Source organism: Nerophis lumbriciformis, linkage group LG09 (assembly GCF_033978685.3).
Source record: "Nerophis lumbriciformis linkage group LG09, RoL_Nlum_v2.1, whole genome shotgun sequence".
Lineage (NCBI taxonomy): Eukaryota > Metazoa > Chordata > Actinopteri > Syngnathiformes > Syngnathidae > Nerophis > Nerophis lumbriciformis.
The window spans coordinates 35062198-35083596 of record NC_084556.2 but is presented as its reverse complement, the minus strand read 5'-3'; the positions used below and the strand labels follow the sequence as shown (position 1 = coordinate 35083596).

Sequence of the window (21399 nt, the reverse complement as noted above, 5' to 3'; positions counted from 1 at the left end):
TATATCGGTTGATATCGTATCGGTTGATATCGGTATCGGTAATTAAGGGTTTGGTCAATATCGGAATATCGGATATCGGCAAAAAGCCATTATCGGACATCCCCAGTGATAATACAAAATAAGACACTTACTATTCAGTATTACATATAAACCTTAATTTAGGCTAAAAGTACATAACATTTGCTTTAATAAAAAAGTGAAGTCACACAATTTGAAGCGCAACGTTGCCAGGGACGACTGCTTTCTCAAAGGGACACAACTGGTCTATGTGAGCCAGAACACTTGATTTTTAGCAGGAAATAAACGACAAATCTGTGATGAGGTGGCGACTTGTCCAGGGTGTACCCCGCCTTCCGCCCGATTGTAGCTGAGATAGGCTCCAGCGCCCCCCGCCACCCCTAAGGCAATAAGCGGTAGAGAATGGATGGATGGATAAAGGACAAATGTTCAGTTCAGTTCAGTTTCAGTTTATTTGGAACATGAATACGATACAATGTAATGCATCACATATTTCCAGTTGTTTCATTACAGCACGTCCGAAAAGGAGTAGGAAGAAGCAGAGCTTATTTAATCTTACCTTTTCATACCATAGCAATTTTATCCCAATTTCCTTGTTCTCTGTAAAATAACAGTGAACAAATAAATAATAAATAAACAATATACCATAGTAAGCATACAAATATTAAATACATAAATAATCTTTGTCTCAATAAAAAAAAATTAAAAAAGGAAAAAATAAGGTTCAATATATTCATCATAATTCTTGTTCTGATGTGTGTACATCCAAGGTTTCACTGACTTTTTATAGGACAATAATATTTTTTATCGCCCGATATCGGTCGGACATCAGCAAAAAAAACAAGTATACTTGTTTTTTGTTTTTTTATCTTCGACACAACAAGCAAATTGGTTTATAACTCTTATTTAATTGTCTGGACATTCTGACTGTTTCACAATAAACCAACCATAAAAGCGATGGGTCGTTAACTAAGGTGCACATTTACAGAAACGGTTATTGAAATACTTGATTTTCCACTTGAAGTCTGCACAATACTTGTGACTCTAAGGTTCTCGGGTGGAACAAAAAAATTCAAAATTCAAAATAAAAAAAAATACTTAATTTTCCACTTGAAGTCTGCACAATACTTGTGACTCTAAGGTTCTGGGGTGGAACAAAAAACTTGGCATGTTTCTTCCATACAAACAACATATCTGAGATACTCTAAGCTTCCAGGAATGAACTTGGAATAATCTTCCTTTCTGTCCTCCATTATTAAAAAAAAAAAAAAATGTTTGAAGATTTGTATATTTTGTTCTGTTTTCCAGGCACCAACAAAGACAATGGCGGCTCTTCCTGTCGGCATTCATTCCTTTACCGTCTGATTGTTGTTGTCATGTCGGATGACTGAGGAGCGTGATGAATAACGCTTCTCAACAGACGATGACTTTGGAACACATAAGCCAACGTCGACTTTTCTAAAGGAGGATAAACATTTCGAAGGAGATGAGATTTGAAAAAGACACGAAGCAAAGATTTTATGTGAACATTTTGAACACGCGGGGAAACAATTTTCCACTGTTTTGTACTCAAACAGGATTCGGTCATTTTTATTGTGAAGAAACAACATCTGTTATATTTAATGTTCTGAGTGGTGATTGTGAAGTTGCTTGATCGTTAATTTTATACATTGCTTTTTAAAAAATGGATCTTCCAGAACAAGTGAGAGCCTTTTTTTTTTAAATTTCATTTGTACACTTATTGTCATCATCTACTGTGTTTCAATAGACCAATTGAAATAATTAAAATGTGTAAAAGTACTGATGCCAACTGTATATTTTGACACTTTCACAGGAATGTCCTGCTCTCATGAGAATACATTCTATCCTATTCTACACTTTAGATCAGGGGTCCCCAAACTTTTTGACTCGTGGGCCGCATTGGGTTAAAACATCTTGGCCGGGGGCCGTGCTGTATACCGTATTTTTTGGACTATAAGTCGCAGTTTTTTTCATAGTTTGGCCAGGCTCCAGTGCAACTTATATATGTTTTTTTCCTTCTTTATTATGCATTTTCGGCAGGTGCGACTTATACTCCGGTGCGACTTGTACTCCGAAAAATACGGTATATATTTATATATATATATATATATATATATATATATATATATATATATATATATATATATATATATACACATTATCTTTTTAATCCGTTTTGACATTTAACATTGTCACGTTATCGATGGGAAAATTAATTTTTAGACAATATGATTTGCCTGTGCGGCTCGGAGACACCGAGAGTAACAAGCGGTAGAAAATGGATTAGAAAGGAAAGATTTAAAAAAATAATAATAATAAAAATTGTAAAAAACATTTTTAACTTGGTACTTCCCGTGGATTTTGGATGCTGGGGGGGCCGCATCCTGCCCGCGGGCCGTAGTTTGGTGACCCCTGCTTTAGATCATGTGACAGTCATGTGACCATACCAGGAAATGACTTCCCCAAAATAGTGTGTCGGGTAAGTTTGCTAGCAAACTACTTTCCAAAAGCTTTTTTTTTTTTTGCCATAATAGGTTGTTTTGAACCTGTCTAACAGTTGTAATGCTTTAAAAAGGTGTCAAATATCACCACTCAACTATACTTACTAGACTTTGTAAACAAACTAATTCATAAAAACGTATGCGTCACATCAGGCTGTTAGCTTTAAAATTGCAATGGAAAGGCTGACAATAATAACAACATCTCGATAGAAGACATGTTAATAAGATACTAAATAATTTTTACTGTAATTTCAGATATTATTAGTGAATAGATGGGTCTTTCTACTGAATCCCTGCCATTTATTTGTGTTAACTCCCAAAATAAATGTCAACGTCTGTCTTTTGTCAGCTCTCAATGTGATAAAGCACATGTAGAATCACTCAAAATATGCATTTGCCATCTCAGGCAACTTTATTGTATTTTTGTATAATGTTCCAACGGAATTAAATGACTCATTTGAGCACCAGTAGTGAGCGTTACGCATATCATTTGCAAATACAACAAAACCTAAAAAAAAAAAATTAAAAAAAAAAAAAATAGCAAGAAAAAAACATTTCGGGAATGTGCTGATGTTTACTACCCAATCAGTCATAGTTGAAATAATAGGGGATATACAGAAAAAAATAAATGGGTGGATTTTCTTTGGGTCTTCCCGTAGCCTGCAGAAGATCTGATGATGTAACTTCCAGCTGCGATCCGTGGAATATTCCACATTTTTCAGAGAGGGTAATTAAAGTTAAAGTACCAATGATTGTCACACACATTAGGTGTGGTGAAATGTGTCCTCTGCATTTGACCCATCCCTTTGTTCACCCCCTGGGAGGTGAGGGGAGCAGTGAGCAGCAGCAGTGGCCGAGCCCGGGAATCATTTTTAGTGATTTAACCCCCAATTCCAACCCTTGATGCTGAGTGCCAAGCAGGGAGGTAATGGGTCCCATTCAACCTACCGATCTCAGGGCAGACACTCTAACCACTAGGTGTAATGTGTTGTAACCTGACTCTCGCCAGATCCTTGTAGTTCGCTGAGCTCCACACAAGGATCTGGGAGTTCTCAATAGGAGATGTATTTCAGAAGGCGGGGCCTTGTAAAAAAAAGATCATTGTATGTGATTGGATAAACCACTTGTCCGTTATCTTGAATGACGTGCTACTTCAACCACTCACATCCAAATCAAGCCGTGACGCTGATGAGAGCGACGCTGGGAAATCCAAAACAGAACAGCCGACATATTGGATAACGACAGAGCGAAAAGTTTGAGAACTTTTACTGAAGCAACGCAGCAATGTCAGTCGACGATCGATGTCGTTTGTGCAAAGAAAATATGCTAAATCAATCTCAGCACACGAGTCCTCGCTCTGTGCCGCCATTGTTGTTTTGTTGTTTGAATCAAACGGTCGCTTCGGCGCTACGTCACATCTATGAAATCCCGCCTGGCGATCCTGACTGGTTCATTATTTTTTTTCTATCTTGAAGGAGTTTGCAATGCCCTCGAGCTCAGATCCTTGTGTGGAGCTCAGCAAACTACAAGGATCTGGCGAGAGTTAGGTTAAATGTTTTGGGCGAACAAGACTAAGTCAGAACTCGTAGTCTGTGAACTAGGATTTACAAGGGTGGTACCTATAGCTTTAAGAGTTGAATTGGTTCTGTGAAAGATATTGTAACCCAAAATTAATCTCGACTCCCGTTGTTCTTCATGAAAAAACATTCTGCGCCCCCCAAAAAACACCACAATTTGATCATGTACCATGCTTTTTAATAAGAGAAACTCACTTCTAAAACAATACAAGATCATGTAGTACAAACAACTACATTAGTGTTGGGAAGTAATATCATAATAATGTACAGCATTTATCTTTGACAGTGGACTTCGCCGGTATCTCCTTCCAGCTGCGTCTCTGTAAAGCACCCCATCAGCAGCTTCTCCTTATTTTCACGGATAAATGTCCGCTGTTAGAAATTATTTTAATATCCTCGGCTGGCGGTATCGACTCATTTTATTGTAGCAGTGATACTGCTTAGCCAAGTCAGCAACACACACACATACCTCACTCTTTTTTTGATAATTTATTTCTTTAATTCAATACATATAATCCACTTCTTCTCAGCACCGTCCTCCACACTCACTTTCTTCCTTCCCATGTTTGGAAAACAAAGTCATGTTCATCTCGAGCTATAAACTAATGCTAGCGAGTGCGAGGGAATGTTTTGATCGGATCTTACGGGGTTCCCTGTGACATTTGCTACGTCGACTAGCTGCGGGGAGACTTGTAACCCACATTTCTGATCGTGACCAAAAGCATAACAATAAGCCCAGAGAGACCTGCATTTGTATTATATTTCATGTTAATGAAAACAAATGCTATTGTTAGTGTTGAAGATAGTTTAAATTATTATTTTAAATTGTATTCATGAATTATGGCATCAGATCAATATGCAGGACATTAGCTTGATAAAAAATTATATATATTTTACAGTTATTTTTATTGTGATTCGATACAATTTATTTATTGGGCAAACAAACTGAATTGTTGGAATGGCCAATGTGTTATTTTATTCATTCAAAGTACATTTGTAGTACAGTTGAGTTATTTTCAAATAAGAAATATAAATGCACCATGATCAATGGAACAGTTAATACAACATAACACATCTTCAGAGGCGTTGAAGTGGTAGGACGACGGGGTAAGTGGGGATGTTGCACCTGGGCCCCAAGCACAGGGGGGCACCGGGGCTTTTGTAAAGTGTTTTTTTTCTCTCATAGAAATATGTAATCATACATGTTGAGATGAAATAAATATAGCTGTTCAATTATGAGGTTGCTTGAATCAAACTAAGAATGTCTAAGACTAGCGCACCTACTACACCCCTCCTACACATCTACACGATGAGCTGATATAAAAAAAAAGGTAAAAAATATAATACATTTATCTGTGGCAGCCTAGCAGAAAGTTATGCACACGTTTCACTTTTGCATCTCATTGTCCGTAACTGTGGTGCGTTCAAGGAACCCTCTATTAAAGTTAGAAAAAGAGGCGTCACTAGGTTTTAAAGACAGGGGAAGGCTTAACCCCGAGGAGATGCACTACTAATAATATAATGATAATGATATTACTGTATTTTGATTCATATTATCCACTGGTGATACGTGCATCAGCAAATCTCTAAAGTAAAGGGAAATGTAATAGATTTATAATCATATTAAGTGGTATTTGTTGGCACTTATTTGTAAAAAATATATATTTTGTTAATGGAAATTTATCAAGATGTGTTCTGGATATTGACGAAGATAGATATCTACATATATCCATATTTAAGAGTTATTTCTTTCTATAGTCAGGTTTGAAATAACTAGTGTTTTCTCTTTGTGCTCTTTCTATTTTTTCTCCATCTCATGACCGAGGGTACACTGTGGACTACCTTGAGCTTGGAATGCAGGGAGTAGCAATACTCCTTTCTCTTAACTTATCCTGTCTCTTCTCAGAGTAGAACAATTGACTTGTGTATTACTTCTGGAGGGTAGGGGCGAGGGACATATTGAAGAACACAGCACATCCGTGAAGTTGGCAGATCAACTTGACTACGCAATTGAATGTGTTGTCCTAGGCTGGTCTCTTCAAAGCTTTGAAAATAAATTGCAAAATACCTATGCTGTTCTGGTGATAATTTAAACTCAGTTTATGTGTCATCAAAAGAAATTGGGATTGACCAGCAGTGTTGGGTTATTTACTGAAAACCAGTAACTAGTTACAGTTACTAGTTACTTTATTTCAAAAGTAACTCAGTTACTAACTCAGTTACTTACACCAAAAAGTAATGCGTTACTGTGAAAAGTAACTATTTAGTTACTTCTTTTTTTCTTCTTTTTTTTTTAAAGCTCCCATTAATGCCCTTTTTGCCTTCATTTCAGTACTGTTATTGCACTGGAGAATAATACAATCTGTTGATCAACTTGACATGCATTTTTATTTTCCTTTTAACATAATTAATGAAAAACAGTGCAACATAAAAAGGCATTCCTCCTTTCTTTAAACTTGGACCAATGACCATTAATAAAAAACAAGTTTAAGTGCAACATAAGAAGAAACATCATCTTCCTTGAAACATAGGTAGTGAAATAAAGCCTGACATCTGGAGTGATGCTGCTGTCTTCCACACTTGGAGCCATGGATTGTAGAATCCTGTTTTCAGTGGCAGGATCATTGACACAGATGGTGAAGTTTCAGTGCTCAGTAGAGATGTAACACTTTTGAGGGGTTTAAGCACCTAGAGGACCTCATCTGCCACTCTCACATCATCATCAGACAGGGTGACATTTGTCTTCAGGGTGTTGTGGGTCAATGCAGAGTATATAGCTGCATGCGCTCCAACATATCATAAGTGGAGTTCCACCTCGTTGGGACATCATGTATGAGCAGGCAGCTTTAGCATTTCTTGCTTTGTCTTAAGCACATGAGCAGCTGTTGTGCTTTGGTGGAAGTAAGAAACCTTCCTGATCCTCCCAAAGAGGCGCTCCATCCTATTGACTGAGATTCCCTTCTGTGATGCCAAATTCACTACATGTGCAAAGCACCTATCTGTGGTCCCAGTCCTGCCTCATTCTCTGTAATTATTTGATTTTTGGCATTATCACGTGTGACTGGGATATCTTTATCTTCCATTCCTCCACTGCTTGTGTCAGTACCTGCGCAAGGTGACTCTCGTAGAGGGGGCGTGTCTTCTCATCTCCCAGTCTGCTGTGATGAAGTGAGCGCTTATAGTTCCGCTGGACGTCCACCCGTCTGTCATGAGCGCAACAGATGATGCTCGGGATAGTTCATCCACAACTTTTTTCTTCTCCTGCTCATAAAGATCTGGCACAATCTTATTGCTGAAGTGGGTGCGCGACGGGATGTCGTAACGTGGTTCAAGCACGTTCAGCATGTGTTTAAAACCCTCGTTTTGCACAACCGAATCTGCACTTATAAACACACCGATTCAATGGCGGGGGCGTTCAAGCTCCTCCGTTATTGCGCTCGCCATGACCACGCTGTGTGTGGACTGAACGTGACAACAACTTTTTTTTTTTGTTTCATATATCAAACCGCGGATCAAACCTCCCCCCCCACCCCCCCACCCCCCCACACACACATAGACCGCGCCTCTTTTCTTCTCTCCGGCTTGTGACAGAGGAAGATTCAGAAGAAAGACACCGCAGCGCTTCTGTTTCTAGCCGATACTACATCAAAAGTAACGTAAAATAACGCAGTAACGCATCATGTAGTAACGGTAACTAAATTACTGAATAAAAAAAAAATAACGCGTTAGATTACTAGTTACCGCCGAAACTAACGGCGTTACAGTAACGCGTTACTTTGTAACGCGTTAGTCCCAACACTGTTGACCAGTAACTTAAATTCCCTTGGAGGAACATCTGGTCCAAATGCAACAATATGTTAGTACCATCTTTTAAATATGTAAATAACGTGTTTTTAAAAGCTGGTTTAAACCAATTTCATGCAATAATTAAGTTTAGTGTGTGTAAACATACATGCAAGTGTGTGTGATTGTAAGGGGTGGCAACGTTGGGTTTTGGGTGGGACGAGGGGTCTTTGGGAGTGTTGGGTATGGGGGCCTTGAATTTGTTGCTACGCCCCTGCACATCTTTGTCATGAAAATGTAGTGTTTAAAAAAAGAAAAATATTAGAAATGTGTCCTCTGGGTTCCACTTGGTCTGTGCAAGATATCCTCCATTTTGAATCTAGCAGAAAGGAGTATGACTTCTTAAGGGTTAACGTAGCTTTCTATTTAAGGGAACTCGCAGCTTCTGGTTTCAGGGTTTGAACAAACAGTGAGCATTCTTGTCAGGACAAATTTTGCTGTCCATTTGTCATGCTCTCCCAGCCGGCATCGTTCGAAATGTTTCTTTGTGCTTGTCATATCTACTCAGTCAAAAGGAATGCATCTTAGTTTTCTTAAGAAACAACAATGAAAAATAAATGTTTGAAAACAAATGGTAACAGTAGCTCTCAATGTGTCGAAAATAGCCTCACAAATGACAGAGCCTCAAAAAACCACTCTGAGTTAGCTCGGCAAAGGCAGGCTAGAGAAGTGTACACACACACACACACACACACGCACACGCACACGCACACACACACACACACACACACACACACACACACACACACACACACACACACACACACACACACACACACACACACACACACACACACACATATAATTGCTAGGCCTGGTGTTCTGCACAGGAGGTCTGCTGAAGTCAGTGTCGTCAGGGCAGCTGCATGCTCCCAAAAGTCCTCTCTGTAATTAGGCCCGGACCTAACGCGGAACTCTGGTTCCACCCAAATCCAACCTCTCATTGGCTGAAACACACCCTGAATGCATAAGGCACTTTCCAACACTGTGTGAACCTCCACATCTCTCCGGACACTTTTTCTCTCGGTGTGACTGCTGCAGGCTGGAAGACATCCAATCCAGTAAGGTGGGTGCTGGATTGAAATTGCCTTTCTTTATCTTTAGGTTTGGTCATTTGCGATGAATGTTTCTAGATTATGACGCAGACTTTTTAGTTTCTCTAAGCAATGCATTTGTTCTGTGATATATTTTAGGTGCTCAAAATGTCGATTGCCCAGGCAGCAGCAAAGGCTTTGCTCTCCGATGCCCTACTACAGGACAATCCCGCCCTAAACCGTCTTAGCCACCTGGAGTTGGAGCTTCCTCTGGACAAGGTCATCAAATATGTGTCTGTCGGCCTCCCGCTGCTGCTGGTTTCCATGGCCTTTGCCCGCGAAGTGTCCCTCGGTGAGCATATGTTGTTGCTTTTGTCCCTAATCATTTACCCTGGATTCATCATTAATAATTCCAAGGACAAGTTGTTCTCTATGACCGTGTAAGAATTTACTCCGAAAATGTTGCATAGAGAAACTAATGGCTGTGAATATTCTCGTCCAACAAAGTTAGTGTATTCTCACGGCATTGAATCGACCGTAACCGGACTGTTCAGTTTGTCTCGTCCAGTCATGCTCATAGACTTAGAAAGGGCGGGTCTAGTCTGAGGGCCTGGTGCAGTATACAAAGTATTTGTCCTTTACACGACGAGGACATGCCAAGACAACAATTGTTTCGCGGTGTAGGTTGTATTCAGTCACGTGATTTTTGAATGGAAGTAATCGAAGTGGTGTGCCCCCAAATCAACATAGCTACTGTGCGAACAATCTGAGTAGGCAAGGGGCCTAGATCTTACCACTAAAAGCCGATATGATCAAAAAAATAAACTATGCAATAGATTAGATTCCTATACTTTATAAAAAAAAAAGATTTCTTGAGTAATATCAAGAACTATCCGTCTGTGAAGTCCCCAGAATTATTGAACTATCTTGTGTGATATCAAGGACTATCCGTCTGTGAAGTCCCCAGATTTATTGAACTATCTTGTGCTCCGGACGTCATTCTATGCGACAAAACAGATGAAAACTTGGAAAAGCATGGAGGGCTACAACTTTTTTGTACGTTGCTTCGTCAAGGAAATTGGTGTCAAGACTCTCCCAGATAAATATGCATCGTTTTTGTAAAGTTGCATTTCATGATTTAACTTTGTGTCTACAGCCATGTTTGTTGCCTTGTTGTTGTCGCGCTGTTAGTAGGTGTGTTTTACCCCGTCTTTATTAAAATATAATGTCAACATTGTGTATGTGCTGAAAGCTTCATTTATGATTGCTGCCTTTGGTAAAAGCTTAACTCTCTTAGGTTTTGCTTAGATTTGATTTCTTTGATTTAGAATTGCGAGTGCATTTTAAAAACTTCAAAACAAAATAAAATAAAAATTAGAGATGTCCGATAATATTGGCCTGCCGATATTATCGGCCGATAAATGCTTTAAAATGTAATATCGGAAATTATCGGTATTGTTTTTTTTATTATCGGTATCGTTTTTTTATTTTTATTTTTTTTAATTAAATCAACATAAAAAACACAAGATACACTTACAATTAGTGCACCAACCCAACAAACCACCCTCTCCCATTTACACTCATTCACACAAAAGGGTTGTTTCTTTCTGTTATTAATATTCTGCTTCCTACATTATATATCAATATATATCAATACAGTCTGCAAGGGATACAGTCCGTAAGCACACATGATTGTGCGTGCTGCTGGTCCACTAATAGTATTAACCTTTAACAGTTAATTTTACTAATTTTCATTAATTACTAGTTTCAATGTAACTGTTTTTATATTGTTTTACTTTCTTTTTTATTCAAGAAAATGTTTTAAATGTATTTATCTTATTTTATTTTATTAATTTTTTTTTTAAAGTACCTTATCTTCACCATACCTGGTTGTCCAAATTAGGCATAATAATGTGTTAATTCCACGACTGTATATATCGGTTGATATTGGTATCGGTTGATATCGGTATCGGTAATTAAAGAGTTGGACAATATCGGAATATCGGATATCGGCAAAAAGCCATTATCGGACATCCCTAATAAAAATACTATCAAGATCATTCCTAAATGGCGTTAAAATGAAATCAAATTTTTTTTCTTTTTTTTTTTTTTTCTTTTCTTTCTATTTTTTTTTTTTTTTTTTTTTTTTGTGTGTGTTGTGTATGTATGTGTTTGTGTATATGTGGGCTTATGTATATGTGTGTGGGTGTATTAATGTGTATATATGTGTGGATGTGTATGTTTATATGTATATGCATGCGTGTGTATATGTGTGTATGTGTATGTATATGTATATGCATATATGTATGTTTGTATGTATGTGTATATGAATGTGTAGGTGTGTGCATGGGTGTGGATGTCCGGTGGCTCAATTGGCCTGGCTGTGGATGAGTTGGGGTAGGTGGGTTGGTGGCCTCGGTGGTAGCCGGGGGTGTGCGTTGTTGTGGTTTACGGGGTCGGTCGCTTTTTTTGTTTTGGTTTCGGCGGCCGCGGTGTTTACGCTGCGGACGGGCGGTGGTGGTGATGGTTGCTGCGGTGATACCAGCGGTTGGCATCGCTGTGTTGGGTTGGAGTGGTTGGGGGACTGTGGCTGGTGTCTGTGCGCTTGTGGGGTTGTGGGGCTGGCTGGCGTTGGCTTGCCGGCTGGTTTGGGGGCTGGCGGGCGGGCGGGATGCATTGGCTTCTTCCCCCGTTGGGGGTCTCCTTCCCCTGGCCGGGACTCGTATGGGCACGTTGCTGTGTGGATGGCCGGGATGCGGTGTTTGCATTGGGCGTGGGGGCTGTGCGGTTTTTCTGCGTTTGGTTGCCGGTATGGGCTCTGCAGGGTTGGGTTGGGGCGGGCGGGGGCTGGCTTTGTTTGGCGGGGGGAGGGCTCGCGTGGCGTCACGTTAAAGTGGTCTGGTGTGGGTCACGGGCTGTGGCGGGGGGTGGCGGCCTCCTGGCCGTAGTTCCTGGTTGTCGGCCGCATGGACTGGGGGGATGTCCGGGCCCTCTACTCCTCCTACTTATAGCGCACACAGTCACACATATATAGGACTTTGGGGATTGTCCTGCGGGGAGGCATGGCGGGGGGTTGAGGATGCCTCCAATGGGGCTCCAGTCCTCCTGTCTTGTCCCCTGCTCGTCCATCCCTCAATCTTAGCTGCATATTAGACACTTAGGATTTGGGGGGCTTGGTTTGGTTGGGACCCACCATGACCTTGATGTCCCCCAATTTTAATCGCATTATTAGTTCCCACAAGCATACATATCTCACTCACGCTACAGTACACACATCAATAGGGACTGGAGGTCGGCTGTAACGGCTGACCTCCTAATTTTAACTACACAGTAGACACTCTGGGGGCCTTGTACACATGCATGGGGGGTTTGGGGTTCGGCGCACCCCTCATTGCCTCGTCGGCCGGCGGGGACTGCGGTCTGGTGGCCTGCCAGGCTTTTATTCATTTATTATTGTTATATATATTTTTTTATTTTTAATGTATTTATTATTTTTATTTTTATTATTTACTTATTTTTATTTTATTTTATTTTTAAAATTTTATTTTTTATTTTATTTTATTTTTTTATTTTATTTTTTATTTTTTTAATCTTATTATTTATTTGTGTGTGGCGTCGCGCGGGTCTCACTTCCTGTTGGGTGGGGTCCGTGCCCGTGTGGCCTTGACCTTGCGCTGTGGGGTCTCTGTTGGTGACTTGGTGTGGTGGCGGCGCAGCCCCCGTGTCTGGTCTGGATGCTGTGTCTCGGTTGTTTGGGCGGTGGTGTGTTTGTGCGGGTTTGGGTTGGGGTGGGGGGCCTTTTGGTTGGGGGGGTTGTTGGTGTCTCTTGTTTGTGTGTTGGCGTTCGGGCTGACTGGCGGGCTGGCGCCGGCTGGTCTCTGTGGTCCTGGTGGCGTGTGGTTGCTGGTCGCAGTTTTTTTTTTGATCGCTTTGATTTGATTGGCTGGTGCTGGCTGTCTGGGGTTATTGCGGCTGCTGTTTCTGCTGCCGTTTGTTTGTGGTGTGGGCGCCCGTGGCTGCTGGGTCTGGTGCAGGGGTGTGGCTGATGTTGTGACTGGTGGCAGCGCGCGCGCGTGATGGCTGTCGGGGCTGACGAACTGTGTATATGTATGTATATGTGTGTGTATGTATGTATGTTTATATATGTGTATGTGTACATATGTGTATGTATATGTATATATGTGTATGTGTGGGTATGTATACATGTATGTGTGTATGTGTATGTATATATGTATGTATGTATGTATATTTCTGGGGGTACGCTCTAGGCCTGCCTGTCAGACAGGGGTCGACGCCTCAGGCTACTGCATCCGAACTGCGTGTCTGGAGCTCCTGGGTCCCGCTGTCCATCCCTTCCGGGTGCCCGTCTTGGTTGGGGCCTGTTGGGCCTAGTCCCTGCGTCTATTGTGGTAGCTTGGTGCTGCAAGGTATTCCGAGGTGCTGCGAGTCAGCCAGTTGCTGGGGTAGTGACCTTGTTTGTCAGCATGTCTGTGATCTTCTTTTAATTCTTATTTTTTTAATTAATTAATTAATTAATTAATTAATTTTTTTTTTTTTTTATATATTTTATTAATATTATTTTTAAATTTTTCCCCTCCCTCGGGGGGGGGGGGCTCGGCGGGGCGGTTGCTGGTTGTTCCATCTCCATCGTTGGGGTCCCTGCGGGTGGGGTGGGTGGTTCCCGTGGCCCTGTGCCTGGGTGGTCCTGCGGCGGCCGGTTTGGGTGGGGTGGCCGGGGGCTGGCCTCGCCGCGCTCTCCGGGGGTGGGGGGTGGGCTCGTGGGGGCCCGGTTGCCGGTGGGGCGGGGGCGGTCTTCCCGTCCGGTTGCGGGGAGTCTCTGGGTCCCTTGGGCGGGGCGTCTCGCCTTTCTGCCCGTGTGGGGTGTGGTCTCTCGATGGCTTGGGGTCTGGCTGTCCCCTGCTTTTCTCGTGCCCTGTCCTCTGCCGGGTGCGTCTGTCTGCGGCCTGCTGCTGGCCCTTGTGGGCAGTACGGTGGGTCGGGCTCTGGGGTTCCTGTCGCTGGCCGGCTTGGCTGCGTGGGGGCGGTGGTCCCTGGTTCCCTGGGCACCACGCCTCCTGTTTGTGGGTTGGGCTCTCGGGGGTGATGGGGCCGTGCTCTGGCTCCCACGCACTCTGGGAGTCGAATGTATTGTACATGCAAATTCACATATGCTCACATACGTACATAGGTACCTACGCTCCCACATACATACACAAATACAGTACATATTTACCTACCTAATGTTCGTACATCCACACGCACATTCAATATACAAACATACACACACACATACTGTACATATACATTCACTGTACAAACACATATACACATTCTGTACATATACATTCATTGTACAAACACATATACACATTCTGTACATATGCATACTTACACTCATGCACATAATCACGTTTCATCAAACATATATTAACGTTGTTGCCCTAGGGTAAACTGGGTGTAACACATGGCACACTGACAAAGCTTAACCTATTGTGACTATAACAATCTACAAGGTTAATGTAGGTTGCTTCTCTTTCTCCCCCTCCATTTTTCTGCATTCTTTCGTATCTCAAGTTATCATTACGTATATGTATTGTTGCATTTAAACAACTGTATTGTTGATAATAAAGGTAAATTATTGGTATTGTTCATTATCAATAGCGCTATTTCTATTGGTATTTGTATTGATCCATTTGTAGTGCAATAATGCTCATTGTCATTTCTGTATTATTTTTTATTTTTCGCTAACTGCTTATTTGCTATTACTTTTACCATCATATTTGTACATGTCATATTTGCTGATGTTGCTCTATTGTTGTTGTTGTTGTTGTTTGCTGTTGTTGTTTTTGTCTCTCTGTCTAATCCCCCTCTTGTCCCCACAATTTCCCCCTCTGTCTTCTTTTTTTTTCTCTTTCTATCCCCTCCTGCTCCGGCCCGGCTGCACTAAATGATAATATAAATACATTTAATAAAGTCAAATACAAATAAGGCAACAAGAGAAGTATCCTACACTTCTCTTTTGTAAAGTAAATCTGAACAGCCGACATGGGCATCTACATCAACTATATGATTTGCCTGAGAAGCTGGACAGGACACAAAAAAAAAAAAAAAAAAAAAAAAAAAAAAAAAAAATATAAAAAATAATAATAAAATGAAATCAAACAAACCTTTAACGCAGCGATCACTGCAAACTCATGCTTTCCTCGAATTTGCTACCTTGGGACGAGAGCATACTTGCCAACCTTGAGACCTTCGAATTCGGGAGATTGGGGGGGGGGGGGGGGGGTTGAGGTGGGCGGGGTTTGGTGGTAGCGGGGGGTGTATATTGTAGCCCGGAAGAGTTAGGGATGCAAGGGATTCTGGGTATTTGTTCTGTTGTGTTTATGTTGTGTTACGGTGCGGATGTTCTCCCGAAATGTGTTTGTCATTCTTGTTTGGCGTGGGTTCACAGTGTGGCGCATATTTGTAACAGTGCTAAAGTTGTTTGTACGGCCACCCTCAGTGTGACCTGTATGGCTGTTTATTGTTTATTGTTTATTGAATGGATCCCCATTAGCTGACGCCAAGGCGACTGCTAGTCTTCCTGGGGTCCATATAGGAGCATACAAAATGAAAAATGCAAAGAATACATGCAATAACAGACATTATACAATGGAAAAATACAACATAAGATAAAAAGCTAGTTAAAACCAGTATTAAAAATTCTCGTCATGTGGGCAGCTGCAATAGGTGTATCTTCAAAGCTGTCTTGAATGACAATTTACTTTGTGAGAGATTAATGTGAGATGGCAACCCATTCCAAAATGATGTACATCTATACATGACTGTATGTTTGAGGAGATTGGTCCTGGGAGCAGGAAGTGCCAAATAGCCATTGCTGGCATTCCTAGTGTCATGAATATGTGTATTAGTTGATTTTAAAAACTGTTTGTAAAAGTAATCTGGTGATTGATCTAAAATGATAGTTCTAAAGAACATAATGAGACTACAATGCATCTTTTGTTCAACAGACAACCAGGACAGGCGTGAATGCATAAATGCAATATTAGTGTGCAAAGAACATTTAAGTACCAGTCTAGCCGCTCTGTTCTGAACAAGTTGCAGTTTGTTCAGGTCAGACTTAGTCGTAGCGGACCATATTATAGGACAGTAATGAAGATGACAGAAAACTGATCAAGTATGCCTTGCAGTCACTTTCGTATGTATGCAGAAGCCGCATACAACATGTGACTGGGCTGGCACGCTGTTTGTATGGTGAAAAAGCGGACGCGTCGACAGGTTGTAGAGGGCGCTAAAGGCAGGGCCATCACGGCACACCCTTAATTTTTTTTTTTTTTTTTTTTTTGTGTCCTGTCCAGCTTCTCAGGCAAATCATATAGTTGATGTAGATGCCCATGTCGGCTGTTCAGATTTACTTTACAAAAGAGAAGTGTAGGATACTTCTCTTGTTGCCTTATTTGTATTTGACTTTATTAAATGTATTTATATTATCATTTAGTGCAGCCGGGCCGGAGCAGGAGGGGATACAAAGAGAGAAAAAAAGAAGACAGAGGGGGAAATTGTGGGGACAAGAGGGGGATTAGACAGAGAGACAAAAACAACAACAGCAAACAACAACAACAACAACAATAGAGCAACATCAGCAAATATGACATGTACAAATATGATGGTAAAAGTAATAGCAAATAAGCAGTTAGCGAAAAATAAAAAATAATACAGAAATGACAATGAGCATTATTAACCTACAAATGGATCAATACAAATACCAATAGAAATAGCGCTATTGATAATGAACAATACCAATAATTTACCTTTATTATCAACAATACAGTTGTTTAAATGCAACAATACATATACGTAATGATAACTTGAGATACGAAAGAATGCAGAAAAATGGAGGGGGAGAAAGAGAAGCAACCTACATTAACCTTAACGCCCTTAATATTGATGTCCGGGTGAAAATCGGGAGAAATTCGGGAGAATGGTTGCCCCGTGAGATTTTCGGGAGGGGCACTGAAATTCGGGAGTCTCCCGGAAAAATCGGGAGGGTAGGCAAGTATGGACGAGAGTGCGTGTCACTTTTTTCGTCATCTTTCGTAAAATGTTGACATCTTTTGCTTTTTCTGGGTTACTCTGGAGGAACTCTGAAGAAACTTTTATCTTTTTCGCGATTTGAACAGTTTTAACAGCCTCTTTGAAAAAGGCAAAATGCCGCCCAGAACGCTTTGACATTAGACGTCAGGTGAAGACAACTTATTGTGGCGCATAACGAGCTGTTGAGATCTATAAAAAAGACACCTCTGCCAGCAAAACAACAGTCGTTAGTAGCAGTTGTTGTGTTAGCAAAAGTCTCCCTTAGACCAGTTGTGAACGATTCAATGCCCGAAGAGGAGTTACATCCTGATGATAACTAGAAACCTCCACAGTTGTCATGTGTTGTTGTTTTTGGGTCATTTTCTTACGTCAGAGTTTTTCAACAAAAACAATTGCCGCGTTTCGCAAAACACAAATGTCCACTACAGACAATGCTGGCCCTCTGGAAGATAAAGCCCAATAAGCCATAAAAAAACGGTAGTTAGCGTAGTAAACACCACTGTGAAAACCTGTCACCCGGCCTTACTCGCTAACATTAGCTTACAGCAAGAGATAGATATGACTTTGTTTTTCTAACACACTTAAAACCGATTCTCAACAAGAAATGGTCTTCGAATCCCATCTCTTATCTTTACAGACCTATTGGAAAGGGAAACTAACAAAATGTTAATTAGCATATGCCCAATATTGTTTAGTAAAAACGTCAGGAAGTCAAAACAGAACAAAAGTACAGTGGTATCGCAACAGATGAGTGTTTTGAGACAAAAAGCTGTCTCTCGAGTAATTTTTACTGATGTATTAATCATTCACTGATGTAATTGTGATACAAAAAGAAGACAGTAAATGAACATAAGTATTTGTAAACCCTCTAAAGTGGGAAAGGGGTAGGATGGAATAAGCTTTGCTTCTTCCTACTCCTTTTCGGACATGATGTAAAGAGAAATGATATGAAATGATGTGTGATGTATTATACTGTAAATGTGTTCATGTTCGAAATAAACTAAAATCAATCAATCAATCAATCAATCAATCAATCAAACAATCAATCAATCACCATATTTCAGTGCAGAATACGATTCTATGAGCCAACCCACGTTACACATAAACCATGTTGCGCATAAATCATATAACCTACTACCATGTCATTACACAAAGTAGAAAATCATGACATGTAATGCATTATATTGTGCCAAGCAAATACCACCCATATGTGCCTGATGCACATACAGTACCAGAAACCGTAATTAGCCATGCTAATGTTGGAACCTCCTTTCCTCAGTAGTATCTGCATATTGAGAACGAAATAGGCACTGACACTACCCATATCCACAGGTTTTATTTGTCAAAATTCTACTTTTCCCTGTCAGTTGGATGACACATCGGCACACAGGCTAACAGGCATATATTTCCCCCGTTAGCCGATATGTCGATGTGTCATTGACCAGGCTAGCATGCTAAGCATTCGTTGCACGAACATACTAGCTTTGTTAGACAAGATCATAGACTGTATCGGACAATATAGTTTACATACCAAATGTCCATTTTCATTTATTACAAGTAATAAGAAAACGCAAATGCCTTACTTACCTATCAAGAGGAAATTAGCAAGTTTGGCGTCAGATGAAGAAATGTTCTCCGCCTTCAATCGTCTCCATCTTTCAAAGGCATCCCCGATACAAATCCTCGTTTTGTTCCTGGCTTTGTTATGAATAAGTTGAGAATCGTAACAAGGCCTTTTAGATTTACTAAGGTCTGACATGTTTAGTAACTTTACCAGTGGCAGTAGCCAGACGAAGGTGGCGGTGTGTAACTGGCAACCTGGATGTGACACACTCACAGACTTTCTAATTGGTCAAACGGTGGAGGGAGGGGCATCAAAATGAAAACAAGAAACAAGATTTCGGGGCAAAATACATCTAATTTTGAAAAGAGCATATACCGGCTGAACTACTGTTATCAGTTATAAAAGTATTCGAAAAGAACATGATTTATTAATGCCTTTTGACATATTATGGCCATTTATTGATGACTTGACATGAAATTATTACATATGGCTTCTTTAACTAAGTCTCTGTGGACTTGGTCTACAATCAGCCCGATACTGTGGATGTTAATAACAGTGGAGAGGATTTATGGAGCAGTATTCACTCATGTCGGTGTGTTGTAATTACAAAGGCAAAGCTCTCTTGTTGCGAGTTGTCTTTGAGAGGATGTGTTGATTAACAGGGGGCGAGTGGTTGGGGAAAAACATAGCGTGGAGCAGACCGCATGACTCAACTGATGAATCTTGGCTGTCTATAGGGCTGATTGTGTGTTTTACAACTAGGCGTGGTATCACTGTAGTCTGGAGTCATGTTTATTTGCACCTAGACTGTCAGCCAGGAATAACTGTGTGAACAATGTAAATTGGGGAAGTGTTGATTGGAGACTGGCAGTCTGTGATTAGGAAAAATGGCAAAAGGTATGACTCCCACATTGCACGCTGAGCTTTTTTTTTTTTTTACAAGATTTTACCAGAAAGCTTTTGCTGCTTGGAAGTGGGGGCACTTTGCCGATAACAGGGTAGAAAACATTTCTCAACCAATTCAAACCATTTCACATTTCCTAGACATTCAAACTAAAAACTTTCAAAGATCGACAAATTCACAGTTTTCCTGGAATTCCAACTTTTCAATACCACTGTTTCACGTTTTTCTTTCAACTCCTTCTCCTGCATCCAATTTCAACCATTCCACCATCAAAACCTTCCAATTATTAAGGATATTCAGGCTATTTCCCAAAAATTCCTGGTTTTTGTCACTTCTCTGTAACACTTATTATTCAATAAAAAGTTGAGTTGAGTTTGAGTTTATTTCGAACATGCATGCATACAACATGATACATAACAATTTTCAGTTTCTCTTTTCAACATGTTCGAAAAGGAGTATGAAGAAGCAGAGCTTATTTAATCCTACCCCTTTTCTTTTACATAACAGTTGCTAAAACTTTTGTTCACTTCCTGTTCTCAATTTATTCACAATACACTCCATAAGTAATCACAATAAAAATAAATAAATATTACTCGGTGAAGTAAGTTACATTTCATATAATGAGATGAGTAAGATTATTTTGAAAATGAACGTGTCAAAACGTGGACTTTGGGGTATGTTTTCTCATGGTGCAAAGGAAAGTTGGCGCCGGCAAGGCGTGAATGTAAGTACATGTTTAATTTTACAATAACAAAAAGATCAAACGAAAAGCGCGCACAAGGCGGAAGTACAAAAACTTGGCTAATGAAACAAAAACTTGCACAAAGGCAAAAACGCTAAACATGAAATATACAACACTTACTGTGACATGAAAAACGTGCATGAAACAATGGATTGGCATGAAAGGCAGCAGAGATAGAAAGGATAGATAGATATGATAATGTCACCAGGACGAACAACAGAAACAGACCGGCTTAAATAGCAGTGACATGATCAGTGAAAACAGGTGCGTGACTCAAAACGTGAAACAGGTGCGTGACATGACAGGTGAAAACTAATGGGTTGCTATGGGGACAAAAACAAACAAAAGTGCACAAAGAGTCCAAAAACAAAACCGAACACGACTAAAACAAAACATGATCACACAGACATGACAGAACGGATGGATGGATGAAATAAATTCAGAATGTTTATCATGGTTCTTCTTCTTTGTACTTTGTAAACACTTTAAGTTTGAAGAGTTTCTTGAAGTGGATCATATTAGTACATTGTTTGATTTCTTTGCTTAATCCATTCCATAATTTAATTCCACATACAGATATACTGAAGGTCTTAAGTGTTGTACGTGCATACAAATGTTTTAAATTAAATTGTTCTCTAAGATTATTTCTCCTCTTTTTTGAGAAGAATTTTTGTATATTCTTGGGTCGCAGATTATAGTTTGCTTTGTGTATAATTTTAGCTGTTTGCAAATTCACTTTGTCGTGAAATTTCAGTATTTTTGATTCAATAAATAAAGGTTCTCTATATCCAACATTATGCATCATTCTAACTGATCTTTTTTGTAACACCATTAATGAATGAAGTGTTACTAATTCCTTCTTAACAAATTCAAACCATTCCAAAGTTAATGCTAATGTTAATCAATTGTTAGCATGCTATTGTTAGTAATAGTAATATAAGTCAATCATTTTGTTACTTGACGTATGCTAACTGTTAGTATGTTAACGTTAGCATGCGGGTGTTTTAGCTTAATTTTGCAGCTATACACCTCAGAGTCAATTTCAATGTAATTTCACGTATGCTAACGGTCAATAAGCTAACTTTTTTATTATATATATTT

The 21399-nt window shown here is 40.2% G+C and overlaps 1 protein-coding gene across 1 annotated transcript in view; it reads left to right on the top strand.

Annotated features, from left to right (window-relative positions):
- Window positions 1-21399, top strand: part of pknox2 (pbx/knotted 1 homeobox 2) — a 355828-nt gene that overhangs the window by 293267 nt on the left and 41162 nt on the right. Inside the window, exons 13-14 of the mRNA XM_072913859.1 lie at window positions 8870-9026; window positions 9154-9346. Coding sequence (XP_072769960.1) covers window positions 8870-9026; window positions 9154-9346 — 350 coding nt within the window. The remainder of the gene's footprint in view (window positions 1-8869; window positions 9027-9153; window positions 9347-21399) is intronic.